The 19223-nt window shown below is 38.3% G+C and overlaps 1 protein-coding gene across 1 annotated transcript; it reads right to left on the bottom strand.

Annotated features, from left to right (window-relative positions):
• Positions 1-9669: 9669 nt before the first annotated feature.
• On the bottom strand, positions 9670-18753 carry MMP8 (matrix metallopeptidase 8). Its single transcript, XM_063305847.1, has 10 exons — positions 18614-18753; positions 17836-18080; positions 16094-16242; positions 15863-15991; positions 14808-14969; positions 14301-14418; positions 14021-14154; positions 12709-12865; positions 11084-11187; positions 9670-9929 (listed from the first exon to the last, which is right to left on the bottom strand). Exons 1-10 carry the CDS (start codon positions 18719-18721, stop codon positions 9826-9828), a joined length of 1410 nt encoding a protein of 469 aa, XP_063161917.1. The 5' UTR covers positions 18722-18753; the 3' UTR covers positions 9670-9825.
• Positions 18754-19223: the final 470 nt, after the last annotated feature.

Raw genomic sequence — 19223 nt, 5'->3', positions numbered from 1 at the left:
TCTAGCCAATTATGGCTCACTCTGTAAACCAGCTAAAAAAGTCGTGCCATATATGATGTATAAACCCCAAAGATATTTTAAACACCTATATGATGATGATTCCAACAACCTAAGAGACGGCTTTATACATGGACTTCACCAGATGGACAACACCGAAATCAGATTGACTACATCCTTTGCAGCCAAAGGTGGCAGACATCTATACAGTCGGTAAAAACAAGACCTGGAGCTGACTGTAGTTCAGATCACAAACTTCTTGCACAATTTAGGATCAGATTAAAGAAATTAGGGAAGACCCACAGATCAGCTAGATATGAGCTCACTAATATCCCTCAGGAATATGCAGTGGAGGTAAAGAATCAATTTAAGGGACGGGACTTAGTAGATAGGGTCCCGGAAGAACTCTGGACAGAAGTTCGCAACATTGTTCAGGAGGCAGCAACAAAATACATCCCAAAGAAAGAGAAAAGCAAGAAGGCAAAATGGCTGTCTGCTGAGACACTAGAAGTAGCCCAAGAAAGAAGGAAAGCAAAAGGCCACAGTGATAGGGGGAGATATGCCCAATTAAATGCAAAATTCCAGAGGTTAGCCAGAAGAGATAAGGAATTATTTTTAAACAAGCAATCCGATGGATAATGGAAAAAGCCAGGGAGTTTCAGAAAACCATCTCTTTCTGTTTTATTGACTATTCTAAAGCCTTTGACTGTGTGGACCATAACAAATTGTGGCAAGTTCTTAGCGGTATGGGGATACCAAGTCATCTTGTCTGCCTCCTGAAGAATCTGTATAACGACCAAGTAGCAACAGTAAGAACAGACCACGGAACAACGGACTGGTTTAAGATTGGGAAAGGAGTATGGCAGGGCTGTATACTCTCACCCTACCTATTCAACTTGTACACAGAACACATCATGCGACATGCTGGGCTTGAGGAATCCAAGGCTGGAGTTAAAATCACTGGAAGAAACATTAACAGTCTCAGATATGCAGATGATACCACTTTGATGGCTGAAAGTGAAGAGGAACTGAAGAGCCTTATGATGAAGGTGAAAGAAGAAAGTGCAAAAGCTGGCTTGCAGCTAAACCTCAAAAAAACCAAGATTATGGCAACCAGCTTGATTGATAACTGGCAAATAGAGGGAGAAAATGTAGAAGCAGTGAAAGACTTTGTGTTTCTAGGTGCGAAGGTTACTGCAGATGCTGACTGCAGTCAGGAAATCAGAAGACGCTTAATCCTTGGGAGAAGAGCAATGACAAATCTCAATAAAATAGTCAAGAGCAGTGACATCACACTGACAACAAAGGTCCGCATAGTTAAAGCAACGGTGTTCCCCGTAGTAACATATGGCTGCAAGAGCTGGACCATAAGGAAGGCTGAGAGAAGGAAGATCGATGCTTTTGAACTGTGGTGTTGGAGGAAAATTCTGAGAGTGCCTTGGACTGCCAGAAGATCAAACCAGTCCATTCTCCAGGAAATAAAGCCAGACTGCTCACTTGAGGGAATGATATGAAAGGCCAAACTGAAATACTTTGGCCACATAATGAGAAGACAGGACAGCCTGGAGAAGATGCTGATGCTAGGGAGAGTGGAAGGCAAAAGGAAGAGGGGCCGGCTAAGGGCAAGGTGGATGGATGATATTCTAGAGGTGATGGATTTGTCCCTGTGGGAGTTGGGGGTGTTGACGACAGACAGGAAGCTCTGGCGTGGGCTGGTCCATGAAGTCATGAAGAGTCGGAAGCAACTGAATGAATAAACAACAACAGATGATGATGATGATGATGATGATGATGATGAAGAAGAATAATTATTATTAACTTACTCAGGGATAAGTTCCTATTTTATCTTTATGCAAGGGAAACTGGCATGAGGATTTTATGATACAGTTCACAGCTCAGAAAAGAGATGTACATAAAACACTCCACACTTAGAGTCCTTAGATTAGGGTGAATTGCTTGTCCACTAGGAAAAGTGAGTGCAGCAACTGGTATATTAAGGGAACGCATAAAGCAATACATATATTGGGAGACCATCTGGGTGACACATCACACAAATATAAATGTCTCTGTCTTTGTGTGAAATGTGTATGTGCATTTGTATGACCAAATTTAACCTTGAAAGAGTGAGCAAAGTCAAACCTGACCAATTTCCCCATCCCAAGGAATCTTGGAAATAATTGATGTTAATGCCTGTTCGACCTTGCGTATGATGCAGTTATCATCACTCTGACAGATGGCTTTCCCCCGTGCTTAACAATTTCTACTCTTTTGGACAAAACTGAGTAACCTTCACAAGCAGGGAAAGGAGAGAGTGAGTGACACAGAAGCAGTGAAATGTGTTATGTATATTTTGGATGAAACAAACTTCCAGTAGCTAGATGCCACCATGGGTACTCATAAGTGAGAGATGGAGAAATAACACTTTTGATCTTTCTACCCAGCAGCAGCTAATCATCTTGAATTCATCATTAACCACAAGTTTGTAGTATTTCCTCTGTTGAGCAATTTAGCAAGACATGTCTTGAAATCACACAATATATAACAATTTGTTTCTAACGGGGTGGTGCCTGATGATTGAGCATTCTAAGAGGTACCAAGTTGCTGATGAAAGAGGCTCCTGAATGGGTTCTTCTTCATGGGAAGGACAGATTTCATCATATAGTAATAGAGGGAGTACTGTCTGATTTGAAAGAGAATAATAGTGAATCAAGTATGTATAATCTCCAAGGAAATAGCACATGATCATATACAGGAACAGCTTCAGGCAAGATAGTAACCCTGAACTTGACAGACATCATCTAAAATTATCAGGTCGGTAAACCCAGAGCTGAGAAGGAACATAAAATGCAGATTATCAAAGGGCACATCCAGATAGCCAGTTTAACATGGCTTTCTCCAGGAGGTGGTACAAAATATGCCAGCATAATATTCTCTGACCCATAACTGGTCACTACTCTGCCTTAGTAATCTATCATAACAGTTTAAGTGGGCCAAGGTAAAGTTCAGCAATTGGTGCATTTTCTAGCTGACCCTAGCTCAAAAGTCACTCCCTGTAATATGGTCTGGTGCTGGTGGAGGGTTTGGTTTAGACAGATGACTAGACCGGCAGGAATAATCATCTGCCAGATTTCACTTTACAGAGATCCTGATCTGTACTTTTCTGTAGTGATACCAAGACCACTGTTCTACTTGATTTAGCAACAGCAGCACCAAAATTGCTAGAGAAAGAATTTTGGGAGATTTCTCTAGAAATGTAAGTGCTGTTACTTCTCTCCTGACATCACCACAAAATGGCCATGGAGGGAAGATGGCGGAGACTGGAGAGGAGTAGGCATTTCCATAGCAACCAATCCCAGTCAATAGTTGTTGGGAAGATTCCAATTTCTGCTGCAATTGTCACTGAAGTCACTTAGTCTTAGATAACAAGCTTTGTGTTGGGAGAAGATGGGAAGCACTACTTCCACACTGGATCAGAAAAACCCAAAGATAGCTGGCCTTGGCTATGGGCTAGGGATGAGAAGAACTGTCATCAGAGAATGGTTAGAAAGGGCATCTTCAAGCTGAAAGGGGGTCGTATAAATATGCCCAAACAATTCATTGTAGTTTTTGGATAGCTGTCCTTCAGAAACTGACAAAAATGATAATAATGTATGATAGAAAACAATGCAAAGAGATCTCAGAATTTAGGAATATGATATTACCTACATTAATTTGGCCTCAAGTATCTGTTTGGTGTTGTTAAAGGCACCAGGCTAGAAACTGGGAGACTGTGACTTTTAGTCCTGCCCACTGGGTGACTTTGGGCCAGGCCATCTCTCTCAGCCTTAGGAAGAAGGCAGTGGCACACCAGTGATGAAAATGGTGCCAAGAAAACTGCAAGAACCTGTCCAGGCAATTGCCAAGAGTCAAGAATGATGTGAAAGCACCCCCCGACCCAAAAAAATTGATTTCAAGAAGGTATACATTGATTAAAAAAAAAAAGTTTGACACAATAATATTTACTATCTGGGAGAGAAGATCATGTTATCTCAGCATATCTGTCCAAGATTGTCTGTTAAACAGTGGTCATAAAGTAATAATCAAATATTGTATTAGCTTAAATGTAAAGACTCCCATGAGGTAGGGTTTTTTAAGCAACAGTTTAGATGTATTTTTCTGTTGCTTTTTTCAACTTCTCATTCTAATTTACAGCCTTAGCAATTTTCGTGGTGGATTTACATCCAAGTATTAGCCAGATCTGATCCTGTTTAGCTTCTGAGATCAGCCAAGATAAGATTATAATCATAAGATTAGAAAAAAAGCATAAAAGAGAAACTATGCAGAATGTATTTTAGCTATGTGCAAACCCCAAATTCCCTCCTACTTGCATGGTCCAGACAGACCTGTTAACCATTGTCTTGATATGTTGGTGATGTTTTTACATAAATGAAATGTTACCAGGATATCTTTGTAGTTTTTTGATACTATTTTGGCCTATTTTAACCTGTAGTAAACTCATGGTTTAGTAAAAAGAGATAAAGATATCCCCCCCCTTTTTTTTTTAAAAGGAGGATGATTTAAAGAAAAATATTGTGTATCTAAGGTCATAGAAGACATTTGTCCCAAGAAAGTCTTCAAAATGATGCACTTCAAAAATTCTAAATGTGCCTGGAAAATGCTTGATTAATGGCTTAACTAAAGCAAAACCACATGAGATATTTTCTTTGAAAATGTAGAATCAACACTGTTTCCTGTCTCCGTGTATTTCATCACACTGAGGCAATACTTCTGTTTTGATTTGTTTCGTTTATGATTCTTGCCTAACCAACGGTCTATTCCCGTGCAGCATATCATCCGGTTAATGGCATAACATGCCTTGCTGATTAGCAAATAAATTAGACCCAAAAGAGCCAGAATGTGGTCCATTCTTCATACTTACCTTAAGTGCACTCCCACACGAGACTGCCGTTTCCTGAGCAGGCATAAGCTATATATTTTAAAATTTATTTTATGCCTTTACCAATCTCAAAATGGGAAAGGTGGGCCACAGAAGAACCAAACTCTACAAGGAGTGTTAAGGTGAATAAGGCATTTGAGCATTGGTGGATAAGAAATTAAATTGTATTCTGCATCCTTTTTTGGAAATAGGAGCTGAAAGTCAACCATTAGGTGCTTGCTCCAAGAAATCCTGAGACAAACCAGGAGAATCCTAATCCCTTGAGGGAGAGATACTCTGCAATCCCTGTTCAAGCAGTGAAGAGTTTTCTCTCTCTCTGACTTTAACACAGAAACCAAGGAACACAGATGTCAGAGGGCACAGATACAGTTTGCTGCAAAACATAGTAGACCCTTCCTAAACAGCCAAAAGCAGTACTCCTCATGAGTAGGAGACCAACCCTGAGTTCCTTATAAACAGGAATTTTCCAGGAACATCTCTCTTAGCCTGCAGTGGAGCCTTGAGGGGGTCTCTGAGAGATTAGGCTTAAAAACCTTCTATTCCAGAGAACTGGTTGCTGGATTAGTGTCCAGAGGCCTCCACAGGAGGCCCCCAAAAAGTCTGAAGTCAGTCATGATCATGTGATTGAAACACTGCCTTTTTTCACATGCATTGTGCAACTGATAGGGAAAGGGCAGGGCTTCCACTGTATTGTCATAGCAACCATCTTGACTTTTTTTGATCCTCCCTCATGGATCCCTCTGCATATCTGTTATTTATCTTGCAGGTTCACAACTAACTGAACAGTTTTATTTATATAGCATACACTAAGTTAAAAAAAAAATCTAAACAAGATAAGCATGTTGAGTGAACACCAAAAGAGCAGTTAGATGCAAAGTGAAAAAAATCCATAAGGGCAAAGCATCAAACAATAAAACAATAATCTCTATCCAAATATATCATATTTAAAATTAGTTTAGGGCCAAAGCCCTGTTTAAATAAAATTGCATTTCCTTGCTGGGGGAAACTCTTCTGGGAGATTAAAGTAAGCTGAGGTTTTTGTTGCTGTTTTTTACAAAAGAGATCCAACTACTAAGAAAGCCTTCTTTCAAGTTTTTGTTTTCCAGTGCTTGTAAATAAAGCTGTCAAGGATTAAATGCTTGGAAGCATGGTGATTCATAGTACAAACCTGTGTATCTCTCCTCAAAATGAGATTACCGTTTGTGAAAATTCTCAGTTAACTCTGGTTTGCTGAATAAACCATGATTAGAAATGTTTGCACAACACATTAAGGAGAACCAAACAAGCCACATTATGGCAAAGAATGTGTTGTGAACACAGCCATTTTGGTTTTGAAGCATATAGTAGGAATGTAAAAATGTCTTGGAAGCTGTATGTGGCCAGCCAGCATACCTTTTCCAATCTGCAGAGCTCCCCCAAAGTGGATAAGCCTAAAATGTTTGGCCTGTTATGCCATTTCTGGAAATGTGGGGAGGGGTGGTGGTGTAGAATCAAAATGGTGCTTTAAGCCTTATAGCCGTTAATGCAGTTTTTCCCAACCTTGGCCACTTGGAGATGTATGGACTTGAACTCCCAGAATTCTGGGAGTGGCCAAGGTTGAGAAACACTGATCTAAACCCTCAAGGAATTTTACCCTAGCTGACTTAGAGTAATGTCACAACTGCTGTTTGCAAACGTTTTACGAGATTACTGTTTCTTTCTTTCCTATTGCAATTCAGAGTTCTGCAGAACTCATATTGCCAAATCTTTTTTTTCACTGATTTACCCTGCAATTTTGACCCCAACAACTTACTTGATTTCCTTTTCCAAATCAGAGTGAAGATGAGCCCAGGAGGGAGGGATGATTGCTTTGTTCTACAGAGCTGCATGGAATTTTAAAGCAGGGATGGACACTTTTTCCATTAATTGTACCTCCTGGGTCTCCAGGGAGAGTAGAAGCACCATCACTGGACTGGGGGGACCAAATTTGTTGGCTTTGTTTTGGAGCTGGGGGAATTAAAGTATAACATAAATGCATTAAGATTCATAGACACCATTAGAAAATTCTTAGGTTCTAGCTAGATTGGGAAGCCAAAAATGCCAGGCTGGAAGAAAGCAATGGCAATGCACTTCAGTATTGCTGCCAAGAAACCAACATTCATTCCAGAGATGCATCTCCCAGAGGCCACAGGGCTCCACTGGAGGGCCAATAGTCTGGAATGGCCAACAGAAACTTTCAGAATGCATTCCCAAATTGTAATTTTCACTGTACCCAAAAGGGAAAGTGTAAAACACACATCACGTCATATTTATTTATTTATTTATTATTCAAATTTAATTATTTATTATTCAAATTTAATTACCGCCCATCTCCCCCAAGAGAGGGACTCTGGGCGGTTTACAATAAAATCAAACTATGATCATAAACGTTAAAATCTCATAAAACCAGACACATTACAATTATTATAAAATGCAATAAAGAAATATAAAATCCAAGAGGGTATAAAATTCCAAGCTGGTGGGAGGGACTTAAATTAAATTTGAATACTAAATAAATAAATAAATAAATAAATAATGTCATGTTGTAAATGATTTCTAACATGCCTCTCAAAGGGCAAATGTGCTCCTTGCCCCCCTCCCCCAAACTGAGCACCCCTATGGAATTTCTTTATTTGTTGGATATTTAGCCTGATTTTCCTTAAGATGGCGTATATATTGAACTCCATCCTATTTTATCCCCAAAATACAGTCCTATGGAGTAGGTTAGGCTGAGAGACACTGAGTGACCCAAAGGTATCCAGTAAGTGTCCATGGCTGAAGGTAGGCTTGGACTACCACTGGTCCCAGTGCAGCATCTTAATTGCTAGATTATGATGGATCTCAGGAGCATCTACAGCATATGGTCAAGATGGTGGCCAAAACAGCGAGATCAAAGCTTGGCCTGTTTTTTTATGGGGGATGTGGTGGGTTTCTTGCTTTGGCTGTGAAATGGCCAAACATTATGTGGGATTTGGTTTGACATTCATTTGCACAATCATCTTTCTGGTAATCTGCAGTTTCCTCAGTTTCTCATACTATTTCTCACTATTGGCTTCCATCTAGCACTGGAGCCACTCAAACAATATCATTAGAAAATCCAAGGACCAAGTAATAAGTAATACTTATGGAAACAGGTTAGGAAGCCATAACTAAAAGAATTTCAGCACCTGCTGCAACTCAGGTACTAGCTCTATTTACCAAAACAGCCTTCTTGCATTTTGTTTGTTGTGCTCAGACCCTCTCGCATTTCCTTTTCCTTCCTGCTTGTCCCCCTCTTTTGATCTCTCCGTTCCTTGCTTTTGCAATAGTCAGATTTGTTATCATGTTTTTTCACTGACTGTGTGAGAACTAGATCCAGGTAAAGGGAGGACAAAATGAAGCAACTCTGCCCATGGGGCAGAGGCAAAGCAGGAAATGTGGGTTGTCTGGGAAGCTGCAGAGTGATGGATAAACAAGGTTACTAGTAGCCTTTATCTCCTCATAACCATAATAGAAAGTTCAGAAACATTGTCCCCCAAAATAGGGTATCCTGAGAATGAAGAAAACAAAAAGGCCTTCCAAAAGGGAAGAAAACATTCAGGGAATAGGAAGAAAATTTGATCAGTATTGGAAGACTGCTTTCATGCTGTACCAAGGAAACTCTGAGATTTTATCTAAACAGCCACCAGGAATTGTCACTGAATGGATGGCAATTTTGCCTTATAGTTGTTTATAAGTCATCTAACAAATGCAACCTACACAGAATATCATGTTGCATCTCTGCAGACATTTAAAGGGAACAAATAAGAGTCTTGTCTAATCCAGAATTGTTACCCTACCAATATTTCCATTCTTTCTAAAACACACAGTGGTCATTATCAGGACTTTCTTCCATGAAGAGCAACCTACAGGCTTTTTTTCCCCCTTCTTCGTAGCATTTTCCTGTAGGTGCAGGGTCCACTTTTTTCAGATCTGTTTAAACCTACAGGCTTAAATATACAGATCCAATTCTATAGGACACATTGTGATGGGGAAACAATAGCAATATGATGTGTACATTATGGAGTGCATAATATATCTAGACTGTAAAATACTTCAGCTACATTTTTTTCCTCAAAATCAGGTTAGCTAAAAGTCCAGATTCATCATTGGATGATTGTACTATGAAGATCTGGTGCTGGAGATTTTTACATCTGTGAGTAGCATTATGCATCAAACAGCAGATGTGAATTTCTCACACTGCCTCACATTAAGTATAAATGCAGTGTTTTTGCATTGTGAATTAACATTTTCAACTGTGATCTGTAACTTCCCAAATCAATTCATGATAAATGAAGTGATATGTATGTGGAAGTGTGCACCAGCAGAAATGTGGACAAATATTTTCTTCTTTTATGCTTTTGGCCAATTTAGCTAGCACCTTGTAAATGTCTTAAATCAATTACTCCGGCGTACAGCAATGAAATTCTTGTATACTGTAGTAGAATTTGCATGAGATAAAACAAAAGAAGCAAATACCATATCATTCACAACAAATACTTTATAGGAGAGCAGAATAGATTATTTATTTATTTATTTATTTATTATTAAATTTATATCACTGCCCAACTCCCCCAATGGGGACTCTGGGTGGTTTACAATAAAATAACACTAAAAACATAACCACCTAAAATTACCATTAAAATATACATAAAAACAAATGTAAAATCCAAGTGGAGATGGAACACAATCACTATTAGACTTTAATGGAATTATTCAGCTGAACTTGCTTTACATTTAGATGAAAAACAAAGCCACAGGTTATTAGTGCGTTCTCAATCAAGCTTGTTGAAGTCTGTTGTCTGTACATCAGAATTAGGTATAATTAATAGGTAGCATTGATTACTGTAAATGCTTTAACAATTCAGCCAATAATTGCTCCTTTGAATGGGGTGAACAATTCTTCTGCTCTCAGGGTCAAACTGATACACTCTAATTCCTCGGAAGAAATAGATATGCCCTGGGGAGAAAAAAGAAAGAAGCATAAACAAAGAATCTCTTTTTTTTCAGGCCCAAAGAAAAGCTTCCTCTTTGCAGATTTACAGATTTCTAATGTGAATTTAGGAAGATTGAGCTAGGTATGCAAAAACTATTAATGACAATATAAAACTTTGAGTGAGATGGGCAGTGACTAAATTTGAAAAACAAACAAACAAATAAATAAGAGACTTTGTTCTTAAGATAGGCTGAGATCCTGTAACTTTAAGCCAATAGTAACACATAAAATAAAAAAAACAAATGAACATCTTGTCTGCTTATTTTGAGTCTTGGATTATATATTGACCAAACTATGGCTTGCTTAAGCATAGTTTATGAATCAGTGATTGATTGGGCTTATACAACATACCCAACATGTAAGTCATACAGCATGATTTACAGATATTAATGTCTGGATTCATGGAACATGTTAAACCACAAAACAACCAACCATAGGAATGCAACCAATTGTGATTTAGTCTATAAGTCATTACTGCTAGCATTTTATTTAATAAAACGTGGTTCAGCAAACCTTAGCTTTAAGGCCATGCATGGATACAGCTACAGCTTGATTTATTTTCATTTGCTGAATTAATGGATGATATGAGCTTTTGTGCACTTATGCTTTCATAAATTCGCTAATCCTTAAGGTCCACAAGTCTTTTGTGATTTTTTAAAATGAAGATAAATATTGTTAGCAAAGCCCCCCCCCCCCCCCCCAAAAAAAAGGGAAATAGAGACAGTGCAAACCAAGAACTTGTGGCATGATAACTTGCTTGGTTTAACATCCAGGAAATATTTAGTGAATACACTCCAGAACCAGTGAACAATACGACAGCAGTAAAAACTGAAAACATTATAAAATTGACAATAGCTATCTTAAGCAATTACAATACAAAATTCAAAACTGTTGAAGGAGTATTAAAGAACAACTATCTAAAATGAAGGGCCATCTAAATGCAGAAAATTTAAAAGTTATAATGGCTAGTGCAGTATATAAACACATTATGTAAGTCCTATCACTCTGGGAAGAAAGCATTTAATAATGCTGATGACAACATAAATACAAATTAAATCATCCTGGGTTCCAGGTAAACCTTGTTTCTCTACCATATGCCAACTGACTCCTTTACTCACCATTGTTGTATAAAGCAGCATCAATTCTGGGTTTAACTCCTTTAAAATCTTGGACTATATTTCTAGGGTATCCTTTTTCCATGCTTTGTTCAATTTCATTATATCTGAATTAAGATAACAAATATCATTACTGAAATGCAATATAGAAAACCCTTTAGTTAAAGGAAAAGGATTCAAGGAAAAGGAAGCTTATTACCATCAGTTTGTAATGATCAATTGAACAAGCCAAGCCAAGTGCAGAAAATGAAAATTTCCTGAACTTACTTTTCTCATTAAAAAAAGAGAGTGGCCCTGATGACTTCATGGACATATCCATGAAGACTTGCCACTGCCTTCTTCTGGTTTTTGTTTTGTTTTGTTTTTACTTTGCAGTTTAGCTTATAGTCCTGATATTCCCTGGACATCTCCCATGCAGACCTGACCCTGCATAGTTCTGATGCCAGACAGGTTCAGCCAGGTGTTTTCAAGAACTATTTGCAAATTTTGGATGTTTAGTCATCACAGTATTTTTAAAGAAGGTGCAGAGAATCAGTCACCCTCTGGATCATGAGAACCACTCTCAGCTTCTGGATTATGATGACAGACACGTGACAGAAACTGCTGCCTACCATTAAGAAATGTGGGAAGGGTCCAGCTTAAGATGGCTAAATTTAGTTCCCACTGAAATCAGTCAAGAAGTTAATCATGCTTAAAGTCCAATGGATTTCAGTGGGAAATAAGTTCAGTTAACAGTCTGGATCCAGTCTGATATCCTTTCAAATGACAGAAATGACCTTTGGAGAGACATTTGAATGAGCCCTCCTGCCACATCCCAGGGGGCCAGTCAAGATTCAGACAGTCATCCTGAGAAGGGACTGGCAAATAGAAAGTCATCCTTTCTTACATCCAGAGACATATGCTTAATGCCATCATTGGAAGTGCCTCAAATGAAAGAAAAAGTTCAGAAGCTGTAGGTATTTGTTCAAATATTAGGTATGAACAGTGGGCAAATCAGGCAATATCTGTTTCTAATGGTTGCTCTGGATTTGTGATCTGATTCAATTTGTATTTCCAGATTTGGCTGATGGATATCCAAAGTGAATCTGTTTGGATTTTTGAATCAATTAGGGAATTTTTTTCCCCCCGTATTCAGGTGATTTGGAGGTTCATGGTTTATTCAATTTGCTTGTTTTTTGCTTTGGAAAAACTGATTAAATTCAATGGTTCAACTGCATTTCCTTTGAATCAAATATTCAGATAGAATATTCACATATGTATTAGTCATTAAGAGGACCTTATGGTAGATAATACCCTGCTTTATATGATCAGATCAATCTAAGCAGGATTGAAACATAAGTACCTTTAGCATGTTCTCATTGGCTGTGTTCCTCCAGCCACTAGCATGCTGCTAGTCAAGGGAAATCTATGTTATACTTTCATATTGTATTCATGTGCAATAGGGGTTGGGCTTGGATCACAATGCCATGCCCACCATCTTGCAGATTTTGACCTCCTTTGTGGATGCTTTTGATTACCATCTTACTGCTACACTATTATAGTAGTATACTACATTACTATTCTACATTGCTTATTAAAGATTAATACCTCAAGACTAACAACATAGAAAGCAAAACATTGAGCCATACCTCCAGTACTTGTTCCCAATGAAGAAATAGGTCTTCCCAGCTTCTGGATCACTAAATACAGCATCAATTTTTTTCACATTTTTTGGTAATCCCAGACTGTAAATACTTTGAGCCTGGATAGTTACATCATATGCATTTAGAGCCCAATATTTGTTTCCTAAAGAAGAGGAAGAGAAGAAGTTTGGTTAAGAGTACAGTAAAATATTATTTCAGTGCAGACAGAATGATCACTTCTGAGCATTGTCATGTTTTCTATTGTTACATGCAGCACATCTTAGTTGAAAGAGCTATATAAAACACTAATTTGCTACTATTTGCTCCTCAGTGTAGAGAGCACGGCTTGCTCTGGAGTAACTGGATACTGGTTTTGAAAGAAAGATGAAGCTTTTTTTATATACTCAAAATTCTACACATGGACACTCATAGCTCGGGGGTCTGAGTGTCTATTTCTAGCAATAAATAGTTGTAAGGAAAAAAGGGGGCTTCTGTGTTCTCCATGGACTTGGCACCATCCTAACAACAACAACAAAAGTGGCAGCTGTATGGAGTTGGAATCAGGCTCAGATCATTTCAGCAGGCTGAAATCTAGTTCTGCATTGCCAGCAGAGGTATCTTTTGGTAAAATACAGAGGAGGGCCGGAATAAAAGCTGAAAAATGAGGTACAATCAAGAACTGAGTTATGTGCCATCCAGCCACACTAAGGGAATGCCAGCACGAAGTCAGACTAGGCTATGAATAGTTCTGAACAACTTAACAACTGGGATGAACTCAGACATTGTAGTAAGCCATAATGTGATGTCTCTGTGTGTGTGTGTGTGTGTCTGTTTGGTTATCAGCTTAACATGATCAATGAACCCAGTTAATGTGGTTTATGGCTTAGTATAAGCCAGTGTTTCTTAAAGTGTGGTTCTAAGACCCCTGGGAGTTCCCCAATACCCTCTCAAGGGTCCACAAAAACAAAAATTATCTGCCAAACTATGTTGAAAAATAATACAATATTCAAATCCCATTAAACAATTGTGAGAAGTGGTAGCAGCAGTGAATGCATCGATTTTAATTTTTAATGTGGTAAAGATTGATAAATATAACCCATACAAACAAAAACTGTTTTGGGTTCCTCCATAATTTTTAAATGTGAGAAGGGGTCCTGTGAGAAAAAAGTTTAAGAAACACTGGCATAAGCTAAGAGAGAGAGAGAGAAAAACAAAGTAGACATTGGTGAATTGAACAAATTTGTTTATTTATTTTTTCCTGTGGTAAAAGCAAGTTCCATTAAATTTAAAAGGAAGTCAAAGTGTTTTCATCACTCACCTTTAAAAATGAACATTTGATCTTTTTCAAAGTTCTCATAAGCAGCATCTATACTGGAGGGCAGAGTAGGCCAGAAAAGAGAGATGAAATGCATATCCACAGATGACTCCTGAGGGTGCTTACGCCAAAAATACCTAATTGTAAAAAAGAGGTGGCATATTACCAAATGGGACATCTCTTCATGGAGGGAAAATTTAGCTGGGGGTCCATATCATAACAACTAATGGTCATATCCCATTTATTGGGAAAATATTACCCAAACTGTAACAATGCAATTTACCGGTCCTTAAAGAAAAACATTTCTCCACGCATGGTGGTAACAGCATCAAAAGAAGTCTTAGCAGAACACGCATTGGGTGTAGTGGGTCCAGTTGGTTGTATTGGGCTATCTGATTTTCCTGAATAATAAAAATATAAAATGATATGGAATCTATCAAATAGCTACCAACAACAATTGCAGTTATGGGCATTTGAGTTATAAATTTAGTGTTTGGGGTAGTAAATTTCAGTGTGTGTCTGTTGGTAGTGGGGAATTCTAGCTATAATGCAATTAATTATGATACTTTTTAAAAGAATATAACTAGGGAGAATAAGCTAGTTACAAGGTATCAGAGATTATTCCTTTGGAAATCCTACTGAAATGAATAGGAGCTTGCATAGACCCAGTTAGTAATACTTTTACTGCTTGGCAAACATCATTTACATTTGGTAGTCAAGTTTCAAAGGGCATGCCTTCTTTTCTAAGAGCACCCCATTCAATTTAAGATTTGATTTCTCTTGGCCTTACCATAGATGGCTTGAATACCATTGATATCATCCTGCGGAAGGTGAAATGATCTTGGCTCTGTGTAGGAGTAGGTGGGATACATCAAGGCCCCAGGATCCGTGGAATGAGACAGACCCAGTGAATGGCCAAACTCATGAGCAGCAACAAGAAATAGGTTGCGGCCTAGAAAAAATGAAAAAGGAAACCATATTTTCATTTAGAAAGCTATTAGAAATTCACAACTGATCTACTCCTCCCTCAAATTAAAAAAAAAAGGAAAACCTTCAACATTTAGCATATAAAAAGGAATAGTCCCACCTAGGATTAGTAATCATAGTTGATAGGGAAGGGGGATGGGTTGACTCCCTCCCATGATTTGTTTAGGCAATTAAAGCACATTTCATTTCCCTCTAAAAAAAAATGTTTCTAAACTTCATTTCCATTGCTTGCAACAGAACAAAGTTGTTGCAATAGAGAAGGCAGTGTGAGGGGAGGGGAAAGTTGCATTAGAACCGCTGCTGCCCAGGTTGATTTATGCAGGAAAGTACAGAGACTCAGATTTAGTATTCAATGCTAGTCATCTGTGATGTTGATGGTGATGAAGATGATGATGATGATGATGATAATGATGATGTGACAACAACAACAATAATAACAACAATGCCAGGGCTCCATTAGTGGCAGGAGAATCTCAAGGAGGGAATTGTCTGGATAGGAGAATAGGAATGCATAGAATGCAAACACGAAAGACCTGGGGGCATGGGAAGAGAAAAGCTGAAACCTCTCTGTACAGAGGGGAAGGCATGCAAGATTTGAAATAGGATTGGGTCTAATTTCTGTACCAGTCAGCCTGCTCAGGGACTGCCAACTACCTGCTATAACTACTGTTCTACAATTTAAGTAAAGATATAATTCCTAGTCATGTTCATCCAAGTTGCTTGGGGGTTGCAGCCTATATTGGTGAGGCTGGCAGATATTTCCAGTTCTGTCATCTCATCTGGCTGCATCTGTAAATCAACCTCAGCTGCATAATTTGTACGTTTACAGAACTGAGTTCAAGAATGACTTAGGTATACCTCTTGAGCCTTCTTTTGTCCACAATTCTTCTTTATCAAAATGGGCGTCTCCACCAATGCGTTTCCCTGGCTCAAAAGCATGTGCTAGTATTCCATCAGGACCATCGAAAGGAGAATTATCACCATGGTCTGAAGGTAGAAGAAGGAATGAGTTCAATCAGGCAGTTAAACTTTGCTCAAACAGTGGTCCCTGAAGGCAGGCTCAGCTCAGTGCTAATCCTATGTGGTTACCTCTGGTTTCGAAAGAGATCATGATATCCGCTTCACCATCATACATTCTTTTGAAAGTCAGAGGTGACACATTGCTCCAGACATCAAATGCTTTTCTGATGGCTTCATCTGTATCAGATGGATGCATATCTGAAGTGTAGCTTACAATCCTTTAAAATGAAATAGGAGTAAATTCATTAGGCAACCAGAACAGTGGTCCATCTAAACCAGTATTGTAGTTGCACCAACTTTCCAGGATTCCAGGCCAGGGTTATGCCAGTTCTGTCTGCCAGAAACTTTTACATACAAAGCAGTGCTTTATCACTGAATCTAAAATAGAAATTAATCATATTAAATAGAATCTGAGAAGGCCTTTGGGACACATTTAAATCTTTCTTCATAAGGACTTGAGGTAGTGTGCATCTTTCCATTTAATTAAATAAAACAAAAGGCAGGGCTAATCATGACTTGGACTGCAGTGAGCAGAAAGGGATCTCCTTTTCACTGTTGTGGTCTGACTTCATTTGATACTTTGAAGTTCCTCTTTGGGTTTCCTTTTTTAAAACAATGAAGACTGCATTAAAAGGCATTTAGATGTGATTTGGTGCAAAAGTTGCCTCCTTTCCAGCCACAAGCTGTTTTTGAGACTTTACTGGATGTGATGGCCTTCATATGCTTCCAGCAAAATCAAATGCTGAAGCTTTTACTTGACTGATAAGCATTCTCTGCTTACAGAAAATAAATACTAAGTTAAAAAAGAAAAGAAAAGAAAGACTGTATGTCAGAGAGAGGCCAGGCTAATCCTAGATGTACTAAAATGGCTATGTGCAGGGAAAGAGGCTTGGGAAAATATTATCTGTTCCTGCTGTCAGCATTTAAGAGAAGCTTCATTACTTGATTCTGCTAATTATATTAACTTGTGAGATGGGTGGCTATATAAATATGATTGATTGATAGATAAATAAATAAATAAGTGAGTTTTAGACTGCTATTCTTCCCAGAGGAGCCTAGTGCAGCCTACAAGAGATCAATAAAAATTTAAATAAAATCATCTGTAAAAACAACCATGTTCAAAAGCAATAAACATAAAAATTGAAAGGAAGTTCATAAACAAGAAAAGCCAGGACAACAAAATAAAAGGCATTCTTAAAGGGGTCAGTCCCGGAGTAGGTAACCCAAATAATATGGTGGGATCTCAAAATAGTGGGCTATGTTAGGGTTGGGCAATGTTTCAGATTCCATTTCAAAAGATGTTTCAGGGTATTCAGGAGCGTGACTGTATTTTATTCAGGACAGAAAATACAATCAGGTAACATATTATGGCAAGCATAATTAGACATTACTTTGAGTGGATAAAAAACAGTAGTGAAAATAAATGGCCAAGGATGCCTTGAGAAAAAAGTCTGCACACATGAGGTGTTTAAATGAGAATTCTGCTTCCAAGCCTCTCCTACTGTTAAATAGGCCCTTGAAAGTGCAAAATGTGCTATAAAATAAGGAAGTTTGGAGAACATTAATAGACATTTCTCATCACTAAATGGACTGCTAAGACCTTTAAAACTAATATTTAGGGGTGTCTGTGGGGAGGGGGTTCAACGAGGGGAAGATGTCAGCCACAACCATGTGACACACACATAAAAGGTGTGGGGATTCAATCAAATGGTTGCCATCTTGACTTTTTTGTCCCCCTTCCATGCAGATACCTCTACTTTTATGCTTCAAGCAGACACCTGCTAAAAAAAAATCTACCTTAATCCTTTTACCTGTAGGTAATATCTGTTTTCTGCCATTTAGGATTCCCTGATGTAAGAACAAATGACCCCAAGTCAGGTACACCACATCTGGGCTTCTTCATCATCACCAAAGTTTCCAGGTCAGCCTTTCCAGTCACGTTCAGGTGAAAAAATTCTTGCATTTTTTTGAGATTTTTAGTCAAGATTTCATCATCATCCATACGGATCTTAGGGCTTTTCTCATCCTTGGATTGGTAGAAATTCTTTAAATAATTCTGATAGGAAAGAAAAAAAGTAAAGTTACTCTGCATTAAAAAAATAAGCTAACTCTAAAACAAATCAAGTGAGAAAAAGACTGATGGGACTTATGAGACCTGTGGATCTCAGATCCTTTCTACTCATTCATATAAGCACAAATAATACTGCAAGGCACAACCTCCAGCATATCAAAAATCATTCTATGGCTTTGGAGAAGAGGATGAAGGGTGTTTCCATAAATCTGAAGGCTAAAGTCCAGCAAAAGAGAGGATTTCTTTCAAGTGCACTCCAAAAGAGATTTAGCTTTTTTAATGATGGTGCAAACTTAAGAAGTACAGGCTGCTTTGCAGAAATGGAGCCTAACCCATTATCTTAAATAACCCTAAACCAATGCACAAAATATGGGTAAAAAGATAAACTGGATCTCATGAGGCACAAAGGCAAATATGATATCAAGGGGAAAAAAGAGTCCAGGAGAGAATAGTTAAAATTAGAGTTCAGTTAAGTTAGAGTTCAGTTAAAATTTCAGCAATTTGGAATGCATATTTACCTTCACAAAATCCATGTCAACATCATTGATCTGTGGATTCACTGGGGCTGCAAAAGCAGAAAAGTTGCAGGTGAGAAGCAAGAACACCCAAACTGGGAGACTTGTCATAGTTAAAATCACTGCAGACGTTTCCTATAAAATGTTTATTCTTTTCAAATGTCTCTGGGTTTTGACTAACCTCAGCTTATATAGGAGTTTAACACTTATCTCTGTTCTGACTCAGTATCCTCTGATTGGCAATCAGGGAAGGAATCATCCAATGAGTTTCACAACTTCTGCCATTGATTAAAAAAAAAAGGAAGAAGTTTTACTCAGTTATGAGAACATACTCAAGCAGTAATGCTTAACATTATCTTCCCCTTATACAGGTCTCACCACTGGAGGCTAAAATTCAAAATAAAGACAGAATTTGCAAGAAAGAGGCATATTCCTCTGATGTGCATCTCATGTATTTTGTTGGCCTTTTGCACATACTTTCTCTCCACCCTCCCAGGAAACCCACCCTTATTTTACTGGTATTTAGGTTGAGGTTAGAAAGGGGGGAAAAATGCATGAGACCTCATAACTAGTCACAGAATCCTAGAATTGGAGTAGGTCAATAAGGCCATTG

This window comes from Candoia aspera, chromosome 5 (assembly GCF_035149785.1).
Source record: "Candoia aspera isolate rCanAsp1 chromosome 5, rCanAsp1.hap2, whole genome shotgun sequence".
Classification (NCBI taxonomy): domain Eukaryota; kingdom Metazoa; phylum Chordata; class Lepidosauria; order Squamata; family Boidae; genus Candoia; species Candoia aspera.
The sequence above is the reverse complement of the archived record's forward strand: the minus strand, read 5'-3'. Positions and strand labels throughout refer to the sequence as shown.

Coding starts and splice junctions, on each gene's coding strand:
- MMP8 (XM_063305847.1), bottom strand. CDS start 18,721: ATGACAAGTCTCCCAGTTTGGGTGTTCTTGCTTCTCACCTGCAACTTT. Junction 16,243..17,835: donor AAAACAGATATTACCTACAG/GTAAAAGGATTA, acceptor TTCATTTTAAAG/GATTGTAAGCTACACTTCAG. Junction 15,992..16,093: donor GATCTCTTTCGAAACCAGAG/GTAACCACATAG, acceptor TTCTACCTTCAG/ACCATGGTGATAATTCTCCT.